At 38.9% G+C, this 11,742-nt stretch overlaps 1 protein-coding gene across 2 annotated transcripts; it reads right to left on the reverse strand.

The window, feature by feature from the left end:
• Nucleotides 1-6,282: 6,282 nt before the first annotated feature.
• Nucleotides 6,283-9,542, reverse strand: LOC113018632 (uncharacterized). 2 transcript variants are annotated; one of them, XM_026161823.1, is made up of 9 exons: nt 9,424-9,542; nt 8,854-9,162; nt 8,593-8,767; nt 8,392-8,490; nt 8,144-8,289; nt 7,864-7,947; nt 7,564-7,745; nt 6,979-7,203; nt 6,283-6,893 (listed from the first exon to the last, which is right to left on the reverse strand). In XM_026161823.1, exons 2-9 carry the CDS (start codon nt 9,150-9,152, stop codon nt 6,496-6,498), a joined length of 1,608 nt encoding a protein of 535 aa, XP_026017608.1. In that variant the 5' UTR covers nt 9,153-9,162; nt 9,424-9,542; the 3' UTR covers nt 6,283-6,495. The 2 variants fall into 2 exon arrangements, with proteins under 2 accessions (XP_026017608.1, XP_026017609.1); XM_026161824.1 differs by lacking the exon at nt 9,424-9,542 and having other exon boundaries at nt 8,854-9,233.
• Nucleotides 9,543-11,742: the final 2,200 nt, after the last annotated feature.

Here is an 11,742-nt window from a genome sequence, read left to right on the forward strand (position 1 = left end):
CATTTTCACGGAAAATGTAGTTTTTTACTTGTAGGCCTTAAAAGCCTATACTGGTTGTGTGGTTTTTCCCATATTACCAACATGCCAATTTGTTTGTTGTGATTTATTATCAGCCAGACTCATATTTGCTTTAAATGACAAATTTATTTAAGACGGAGTGATTTATGTAAGTCTGGGATGGTACGTATTAACGGCCGCTCATAGATCCTACCTGCCGGATCTTCTGTTCATTGATATTGCTGTTATGACTGATGAAGCCGAGCTGGTGAGTTTCTGTGTTAACTAAGTAACGTGTTAAAGCTATAAATATGACTATTACTAAACTGTACTGTCATTAATAGTGTTGCTTTGTTAATGTTGTATGGTTGTTTTATTTTGTGTCTTTCAGTTGATTACCTGGCTTCTGTAAAGGCACGGTTACTGTACTGGTGTTAGTTTATGCTTGTGCAATAAAATTTATAAAAGGCAGCAATCAGATGTCCGAGCCTGAGTACGACACAGTTTCATCAGTTAAAACACACCCTTACGGTGGGAGTTTGCTAAATTAAAGGTAGTTAACTTAGTAAAAAACCGTACACTGGTATTTTTATAAGTCATGTTTGACTTTTCTGAATAGTTTCTGGGATGCTTAGAACTCGAATTGCACTGCTGGAAATAGTTTATTTTGATGCACCTGCTGTTTTCTTTGCAAATTTGCATCATAGGATTGTTTTTTCGTTTTTCCTGCAGTATATAAAAATTGCTGTATCTCCCAAATAAAACTATGAAGACACTCAAAATAAATTTCCTGTTGTTGTAAACTATTTTTTGCAACTTTTTTGTATTTAAAGTTTTGAGGGATAAACCTCTTAAATTTCTCGAAGTAGAAATATATGTAAAAAACAAAACTAAAACGATTTTCAATTTTTTTGTAGTTTATTGCACTTTTTTGCAATTAATGTAGTTACTATGGACTTAATGCATACATGTTATTAAAATATGGGATATAACAGTTGTATAGCAACTTGAAATGCTCCCACAAATGGCACTACAACATGTAAAAAAATAATATAAGCTCTGGCGGACTTGGTTCTATAGTAGGTCTTAAAGGGTTAAATAAATATCGTCAAATAATCGAGATCTCAATTTCAGTGAAAATAATCGTGATTATCATTTTTGCCATAATCGAGCAGCCCTAGAATATACTGAAAAGTGTCCTGTTTCCCAGTAAAAGGATCTATCCCCAGGATACATTCAACAGCTTCAATCAGGTTTAATTTCTCAACACAGTATCTGTCTAGTTGATATGTGTTGCTGACTGCACTGAAGCAATGTTCTACCAAACTACTGTCATCAATATAATGAAAACTTGATATATCAAAATTAAGAGTCTGCAAACATTTAGTAAATATCTCCCTATAGTTTTCAATAAAAGACTTGGAAAGTGACTCTACTTCACTAAGAACAAATGTTTGAACTTTTCTATTTACAATACTTTTCTCTTGAAGATTCAAGGAAAACAATGCCAGTTGTTTTCTCACAGTCTCTGCAAAGTTCTCTATAAGTTCACACAGAGCTCGTTCAGGTGATTCAACAGTTTCCTGGATGACAGGGTCACAGTCTGGGGCAGACTCTAATCCATGTTTCTGATATTTATGTTTCTTCCTTATGTGATTTTTCAAAGATTTCACAGACAAAAACTTTCTGGGACAGTCTTCTAGTCCGCAGACAATGAAGAATCCACATTCACTTAAATGGTATATCTGTTGACGTTTCAGCAGTTTTTCATATGTTGGTTTTCTTGTGGAGCATCGTGGACACTGATATGGCATATCCATAGAAATGCTCACCTACAAAGACCTGTTGATAATCTGCCAATTCATTTTCTCCAAGCCAAAGAGATACTTCTCCCACAGTCCACTGCTGAGCCACGATCTGCTAAAACAAAACAAAATGCACATTACATTGTTTTACTCTGTGACATCAAAAACGTATTTATTTATTTTTTGTTCATTCATTTTCCAAGCCGCTTTATCGTCATAAGGATCGGAGGGGTGCTGGAGCCTATGCCAGCTGTTTTTTTTAGGTGGGGTAGACCCTGGACAGGTTGCCAGTCCATGGCAGGGCTGTCATTCAGATATGTATGTCTTTGGATTGTGGGTGGAAACCCACACAGAAACAGGGAGAACATGCAAACTCCACACAAAAAGGCACCTGGTTGACCCCGGGAATTGAACAGAGTCTTTCTAGCTGTGAGGAAACAGCGCTAACCACTATACCACCGTTTATTCTAACTTTTAAGCCTTCTTCGGATAAATGTTGATTATTTTATGCTTTGGATTATCTGGTCTTGTTAGTATAATGACCTCTTCTTTGCCTAATGTATGATGTTTGATAAATGAAATGTACAATTTCTTTTTAACTATATTACAAAAGGACATCTATCTTGGTAACATCAAATGACCGGAGCATAATTTGTCAACTACTCTGAAAATAAGTTATACATATATATATGTGTATAATATTCTCAAAAGTAATGCCTTAAAGCAGAAAATAGTAATACTTTATTAAAATTTAGAGCTAAAGTACAGTATCTGAATCAGTCTAATATCCCCCAAATGGATTGTTAATTTATAAATTCACCATATTCATAAACGTCTTAATAATAAATTCTATATTCTGTTACCACATTATTTGTGATCAGTGGGTTTGCAGGGTGGATGGTGGGGGTCCTTAGGCTTTGGCCCCCAGCCCTGCCACCAGAATATTTTTAAGCAAGTGTTTCTAACTTTTATTTGAATATTCAGTATCCCACCATCTGCTCTTAAGGGTAATCACCAGGTAACCCCCCCCCCCAAACACACACGCACACAAACAAAACACCCAGTATAATTCACACCCTCATTAAAGTGAATAAATATTTATGCAATTTTACACCATCAAACTCAGATAGCTAAGGATGAAGAACCATTTGTAATAGCTAAAGAACCATCTACAAAGTAAAAAGGTTCTTTGACGTATGATGGTTCTTTAAAGAACCATGAAGACATCTGAAGAACCAAAATTTTTCTGAGAGTGGTGGAAGCAAAACAGTAAAAGTCAGAGGAAATTCATGACAATGTTTATTTGAAGCGCAGTTTGGATCTTCTTTTGCTGCTGGTTTGGTCAATATTGTTTGGAGAGAGACAAAACTAACATCTTTAGAATCAGAGCAAAAAGGGCGTGAACACAAAACGTGGACCCGCCGACAGATCAGAATCAGCCAGCTGTCAGCTTTCACCCCTGACCATGTCCGTGCGGTCAGGTGAGAAAGGCGACATCTAACTGATTCTGATCCGTCGGTGGGTGCGCGCTGTGTGTTTACGTCTTTGTGCAGAAACCGTGTACCTGCTCTCATTTACTGTCTTAGCTGTTTGGTGGTTGTTGAAATTTTGTGAGGTTTCACCAGAGATTCTGGCAAAATAAATTTATATTAAAAAATCGATTCAGGATTTTAATGAATCGATTTGACGTTATCCAAGCCAGAATCGAACCCACCCCTGAGGCCACTGTGCTCCCTGGCACCTTTCCAACTTGATAACAGGCAAAATACGTAATCGATATACTGATTTACTGTGTCCATTTCACTCTTTGTCTCTCCATAGCATGGAAAGGACGCTCATGCAGAAGTTGCAGTAATCTACACTAACAGCAGAGGGAGATATTTTATTTTAAGCCAAAGTGAAAATAATAATAGTTAATGGATAATAATAATAAGTGTTTAAACAGACATTTCTAATACTTTTGCATATATATAAATATTGGCTGTCTAGCTTAATAGTTTCTGATGATTAAGGACCTTGAAATGTAGGTTTTTTGTTTACTACTGACTTCTTGGCTTTAAAAAGAGAGGCACATTATATACATCATACAGCAATAAATTCTCCAGCTTTTGTGAAGCTGTTGGGCAAATAAAGCGACCCTGAAAAAGATTAGAGAATGAATGGATGGTATGTTATTATTTCAGGGACAACTTTCAGGTTTTGTTATGATGATTATTGGCCTTTGACACCATGTGAGATTTTATTTTATAATATTATTTATTTATTTTCATAAAGTTTTTTTGGGTTTTTTTTTTAATCCTTCTTCTTTTATGTGGTTTTCGTTTGTATCTGTTTTTATGTATTTAATCTTCTTTTCAGCACTTTGGTCCATTGTGGTTGTTTTGTGATTCTGAGGCTGATCAAACTAACTCAGTAAATGGAAACCTCTTGTTCATTTTGTGCCATGTACTGTCACATATGCTAAGCCTAATTACACAATGTACAGTCCCAGGCACTGTGGACCATGTGGTCATTCCTCCCCAGAATCCCACACAGTGCAGAATGTCCAAAAGGTGAAAAAGCAACTCTATAACTCTTCTTCCCACACCGTGACTCCACTCCCGTGAGAAAACGCACTCCGCTCCTGGCAATACACAAACACATACACACATTGGCGGGCAATCCACTATATCGAGGGTTAAAATCCCGCATAAGTCAACAGCTGTACTGTCAAGTTTCACACCGTATAATCCCACACAGACTGGAGCTCAGCGACACTCTTAATGTGTATGTATAATATAATACAGATACATAAAAAATACACTCCAAAAATACACAGTCCTTGAAATGTACAAAATATTATTAAAAAATTAGAAAATGGAGACACCTTGGCCTATGGTACAATGTATGAAAAGATCTTTACTGCAGATACTACTATGGCTCTGCAGATTTTTTCTTTTCTTTTAACCTATGTCGCCTCAGCTTGAGGTTGGTAAATCTGTCTATCACATTTTGGTGGTCAAGTCTCTCAAGCATCTCTTTCTCAACTGACATCACAGCCAGGTGCTGGAGACTGCTTTGACCCATGGTCCTTCTCAGCCAGGTATGGAGCTGACTCAAGACACTAAAATGGCCTGTACTTCATGCTCCTTTCAAGCTCCCCTATGTACATTTAATATAAAGCTTTTTTTTGGTTTTCAGTATATGTAAAAGTACGGCTTTGTTATTCTATGTAATAATTTCTGAAAAACCTTTAGGTATTTATTTTATAAAGTGCATTAGTTATGATTTCAAGTAACACGCTAACAGCTTCACTGCTCACCTTTCGCTCTTATAATCTAGTCAACCTTTATGTGCTTGAGTAAGAAAAACAATATCTCACTGTACAGTAACTGATCAGCCAGTATGGTTTTAGGAAATTTTGAATGAGGCAGAATGACATTTTCATTATTGTTATTATTTTTATTTATGTATTTATTTTTGCTTTACCAGCCTTTTGAAATCTCTGCTGAAAACCATATTCTCCATGGTAATCTGTTGTTACCGGGACGGTGGAGGCTTGGGATGTAATGCCATCTTTGTGCAAACTGTCATTTGGTAGCTCTCCCTTAATTGCTGGTCATTGATGAGCAACATATCGATGCGGCTATCTGTCCTCCATATATACAATTACATAAACATACAGACACACAGACACCTTTTAAGCCCTTGTCCTCTGATCAGGTGTCCATGTAGCATTTACCTGGATCACTGTCGCCAAACCATCTGTTTCATAATACATGTAAGCGAATGGTCCCAACGTGCTTAAGATACATTTTTAAATTATCTGTGTAATTTCTGTTCATATTTAAATTAAGAGGGGGTGGCAGTAAAAACTCTGTAACAGAAATATCATCAAGTACACTGTCAAACGATTGCGCTGTACGGACTCGCATACTTGACTACTGATAAACGGCTTTCACGTCAGACTTCTCTGTGCATTTTATTTACTGCTTAGCGGCTCTTATTTATCCAAAGTGCGACACCTGAGCGCAGACCCGGGCTGTTAAACAAATATGAGCAAATGCAGATGTCAGACAGACTGTCCAAATTCTCCCAAAAAATCTGCAGGCACCTGTTTAAAATTAGGGTTAGGATAGAAAATTCTAAGTCTATTATTGAGATATTCTTATTTTCTGTTAGTAGTTAATCTTTGCAAATGACAAGAGATAATGCCTAGATATCTCACCTCATCTTTCATCTGTGTATTACATATTAACTGCAGGAGACACTCATGTAGAGCTAGTATCTCACATTTATTATTATTATTGTTATTATTCATCTGTAAACCTGACGTGTTTCATAATTACCTTGGCTATGTTAATCCTCATGCTCTTCAGGAGGCATCAAGACGCGGGGAACACAAATGAGAAATTAAAATGGAGCCACAGTGGAAGCAAAACCAGACACCTGAACATGGAAACACAAGACTTTCACAATAAAACACGAAACAGTGAACGTAAATAATACAATATGAAGCAGAGTGAAATTTGGAAACATCACACTTTATTTCAATACGTAAATTAAAACAAAACAAAACAAAACAAAAAACCCTCAAACCACATTTAAATTACATGCAAGACAATGTAAAAACATCTGTGTTTTTTTAGAATAAAATCACTACATAAAAAAAGCCCATGCAAAGAGAATAGGAAAAGAACAGATAAAATGAAAGTCAGCTGTCCAGCCACTCCAAGTCTTCCCCTTCACCACCATAAGATTTCCGAGTTACCCCGTAGTCCCATAATACCTCCTCACCAACTGCGATGTCCTTCAGGGCAATGAAAAGTATTGTCTCCTGAGGTCCTGCAGGGAAGTTCATTGTAAACTTCTGTGGCTTGGTGTTTGGATTTTTTCGGGAATGGTTCATTCGCCTCCCATAGGTGTCAATGTCGGGATGACAGGCACAGGGGAATGCAGTGGCATCGATGCACATCCCTCGGTCACACTCGTCCCTGAAGAAGAACAGATACCCCGACTGGGGCCTCCGTTTCCCTTCTGCTTCAGTGATATATGTCCCGTGGTAATCGCACACTATATCCCCTTTGTGGAAAGGCATAAGTGCGATCACACCTGTAAGTTGAAAGAGACCATCGGTCATGACAGGGCTCTTAGAAACGTTCACTTGCAATTTGTCTAAATGTTGTGTGCATTTTACCTTTGCCCTTCCGTTCCCCGAAGTCTTGCAAAGCCAGGCCCTTCCACTTCTGCTCTGCAATCGAAGACATGAGGGACTGGTTGTCTTGCATACTGGGCTGCGGAACAACCCAGGCCTGCAAGATGGCATTGACAGTGGGCTTGTTGGTGTCCCATTTCTCCTTGTCCAAAGCCATCTGCACACGTGCAGGCTGAGGTGGGTTTCCTCTTCTGCCAACTGACTGACCTAAATGAAGTGGTCACAAAGCGACGTACAAGAAATAATGCAAGTGATTATTGCGGCTTAAAAATGAAAAATCAACCATATGCATTTTAGTCAATCACGTATTTGTACCTTAAAATATTCCATATATTTATAATTGAGCTATCTGTGTATATTTTGGGTGTACAACATTGAGTCGGTTAAACTTACATGTATTGTATTATTTAATTAGTTCAGACTGTTACTGCTATTGTCTCTACACAAGTGTATTTCCACATAATTTTCTTAGAGATTATTAAAGTATTTTCATTCTGAAATACATACAAAACAAACAAAGCAATGCAACAGAAGCAGCTCCATTAACATGACATGCCCAGGCCTTACCGAGAATGTACCCAACTCTGTTCTTCAGCTGAATATCCCTCCATTTCTTGTAGTGGTGTCTGTGCTGTAGAAAGCCAGCCTGTACACACTGCCGTTTGGATGGTGGCTCTCCAGTCAGCGTGACCGGGAAGGCCTGCAGGAAGGCATCCCATTCTTGGAGTGGCAGATGCGTAGATGATGTGCTACATGAAAGGTGTAGAGGAGGGGATGCATCAAATCCATCAAAAGTTTTTAAATGTGGAAACGTGTAACACAGGTTGACTTGTGGTAGTGTGTGATATTTTTAAAAAAAAAGTGTACCTGGCCTGTCCTGGTGTCGGTAGTCCTCCTACTGAGCTTGATGCTGACTCAGCCATAGCATCCCCAGGTTCAGTGCTCAGGTATCTGTGGTTTTTAATGCATGCAAATTAATTAGAGAGCCCAGAGAGATGAAAAAACCAAAATACAAGGGGCGAACATCTCTGACATACAGCAACATATGTGGCTGACTGTTATGAGTCCAGGGTTAGGGTTTCTCTGTCAGATCAAAGAAACAAATCTTTCTTAATATGCTATTGATCCAGTTAGGTCAAGCACTCACCTCGCTTTCAGGCGTTTTACATCTAATGATGGGTTGGACAGTGGGACCCCACATTCTCCTAGGAAGAACTTGCCCCTGTCATCGCTGCCAGCAATTTGATTTTCCAAGGACACTGGACGGATGTTCCTAAAATAGCAGTCCAACAACTGCAGAGAAAAAAAGGAATCAATGTTAAATATCTCATAAAATCAATTCACAAGGTGCCTATAGAGCAAGAAGAGAGTCGCTGCTGAGAATGAATGACTTACTTGTTCTTCCTGGCTGGTTATCTTCAAGTTACCACTGAATGCTGTGGAACTCAGCTCAACACCATCAGCTACTGCTTTCCGCGCCATCCAGTCCTCTACCTGTGTATGTAAAAAAAAAGGTGTTGGAGCTTAAAGAAATACAGACTTACATCAGCTGTCATTTCACTTATCGTGCACTTTGGTTGTTGGTGGTGCACTTACACAAAGTTCTTGAACAGCATTTGCTGTCAGTCCATGTTGTAAAATCAGGATGGCCTCGCAGTACTGTCTGAAGGTAGTCATTGCAAATGTGGGGATGCAATCACCGCCAGAAAGTCTTGTGTGGAAATATTCAATATCCTTCTTGGCCACGGCAAGAATTTCCTTCTTATCAGACCTATTGCAAATGTGACAGAGGTAAGACATTATTGAAAGTTTGTATGTGTCATCCAATATGTGGAAGTGGCAATAAGGTCATCATACCTCGCTGTTGGCACAACTGTCGAAAACGCTTGGGGACTGTTCGTGATGATAAATCCACGTGTTTGAAGGCGAGTGCAGAGTTTAATGCAAGATTCTTCATCCTTGCAGTACTCCTGGAGCTCTGAGAAGTTCCAGACTCTACCTTCATTAGAAAACAGCTTCTGTGAAGCAATGGCTCTGGAAGCTTCTTCCTCACATTTCTGTGGTGTGCAGTCTTTCAGGCACACTCTGCTCAGGTGTGTGCGAATGGACTGTTGCGGCTTTTTACAAAGCAGGCAGTAGACAATGTTTCTCTCCATCTTGTTTGCACTGTAAATACAAAGAGTGAGAGGCAGAAAGTGAGAGAGAAAAACTCTGCATACCAATTTAATTTATTTTGATAGTATGAGAAAACAAACAAAGAACAACAACAATACATCCACACACAAACTTTGCTTCCATCCCAACCCCCCAAAAAAAACTTAAAGAAAAAAAAGTTTTAAAACAAGTTTTAAATTTTAAAAATGAGGAGAATGGCACATGCAAGTTTTACATGTTCAACCACTTAAAAGCCCAACAAACAGTACTTACATTAAAATTGAACCGTTGTCTTCTGTTGTCGTCTTTCTCTCTCTCAGTCAGTGTCCTGCGGAAACAGAGTGGCAATTAACCATAGCATATCACAAGTTGGCTACATTTATGTCCTTGTAGCTGTATGCTTCCCCATCCCCTTTTGCCCACTGAATGACAAAATGACAGGCCCACTTTTCTGACCCACTGAACAACCCATTGACCCACCCACTGAACTGAATTTCTTGGTGAAAAATGTTTCTCATGTTACTTTAAGAGCTGTTAAAACTAACTAGTCCATTCTCCCGAAGTTTACTTTGTTCTTCTAGACCAGGGGTAGGCAACCTTTCTTGCTTTCCTTCTTTCTTTCTTACAGTTATATTGGCGGTTGGCAAACAATTGGAAGGTGCATTACCGCCACCAACTGGTACGGAGTATGGTCTGGAACGACGCTCAAAAAAAAAAAAATTTCTCAAATCCTGCCAAACAGGTTCCCCTCTTTTAAAAACAGAAATAAGGCCTGATAACTTTTACTTCCCAATTCCTTTCGCAACAAATCAACCAGATCCAGTTTGATCTTTAGGTTACTAAGATTTTGAATCAAATGTCTCCTCTCAACCTGATACCTCTGACACTGCAACATGACATGTTCTACAGTTTCCTCTACCCCACAGTAATCACATTTGCCAGTACTATGTTTCCCTATCATGAATAACGTATTATTCAAGGTAGGCAACCTTTCTGATGGCGAGTGCCATTTAAGTAGGGCGCTACTAACGAGGCCCATCAGCTGGAGGAGCTAACGGCTGACAAGCGGTTGTGACTTCCCAGGTAGGGATCCCTTGTCTTTTCAGAAGCCCGGGGTCTTTTGGAGTGTAATTTTTTCATAGTTAGATGCCTGGCAACTGTATAAAACAAAAACTAAACACAATATTCGAAGCACATAGTGCACACTGTGGGAATTTACGACTGTGCATAAATCCCCCCTAATATTGGTATGATCCAAGCTGAGCGAGGGGGCGGGGGGAGCTGCTGCCTGCCAGTAGTGATGGGATTTCCGGCTCTTTTTAGAGATCCGGCTCTTTCGGTTCGGCTCTTTCGGCTCCGAGCCGGCTCTTCAGGTTGTTTTGTTGCTTTAATTAATTTATTATTAACAATAATATAAAATTATGCACAAAAGGAATTACTAACGTAAAAAAAAGTGGTTTTATTTGTATATGTTTATATATAAATATATGCGGTGGCCCCTAGAGACAAAACACGTACAAACTCCAAAACACATTTCTAGCATGAACTGAACTTCCAAAGCAGAGCTACCTAGATCACTTAAATTACACAATTGAAAGCATGTGTGTATTGTTTGTGTATTTATACACAGGCACTCATATATATTCAAATAATTTTAAAAAAGTTCATTTACCTGTTACTACCACACACCAAATCCGGTCGTTGGTACTTGCTGGCTTGTGTAGCCACTAGGTAACAAAAGCTCAACACTGCGCCCAGCATCCTGGAGCACTTCTGTTGTCTTTTGTAAGTGTTTTGAGTTTTTAAGTGCTTCTGAGTTTTTTGTACGTGTTTTGGAGTTTTTACGTGTTTTGGAGTTTGTACGTGCTTCAGAGTTCGTACGTGATTTGAAGTTTGTATGTGCTTTGTCTGTAGGGGCCACTGTAAATATACTTTTATTTTTTCACTCCACATAAAATGTAATAAATAAATCATATAATACAAAAATCAACTATTCACATTTCAACTTTTAACTATTTAAATTTTCAGCTTTTTCCTTTTACAAATTTAAAGTGAAAACAACACAAAACACTGCAAACCACAACACAATTAAATATAAATTATAATATGAAAACAAAAAGAAGATGCATATTCTCTGTCATATGGGCCTGCATGAATAAACTTTCTGAATCCTTTATCATCTGCAACCGAAAATAGTTGTGGATGATTACTATACCTTTCTAATGTGACGTTGTTGTCCCTGGCTCTCTTTCTCTCTCTCTCCCTCTGGCTCTGTTCCTGTGCTACTGAGTGTAACTACCGCCCCTCCCCCCTCTGCCCAGCATAAAGCACAAGGCTCAGGTGCGAAGTGAAGCGGAAAAAAAGTGCGAGAGAGAGAGAGAGGGTGAGAGAAAGACAAAAAAAAAAACCCACGTGACGGCTCGCGATAAGGAGCCGGCTCGCGTCGTTCACGTCAAAGAGCCGGCTCTAAGAGCCACTTCGTTCGCGAACGACCCATCACTACCTGCCAGTGCACTGTTGGAGAAACGCAGCCAGGCAGACAGAGGAGAGCTTAAGTTTGACCAGGTACCAAAGCAAATCATCAACAGAGCT

Source organism: Astatotilapia calliptera, chromosome 3 (genome assembly GCF_900246225.1).
Source record: "Astatotilapia calliptera chromosome 3, fAstCal1.2, whole genome shotgun sequence".
NCBI classification, from domain to species: domain Eukaryota; kingdom Metazoa; phylum Chordata; class Actinopteri; order Cichliformes; family Cichlidae; genus Astatotilapia; species Astatotilapia calliptera.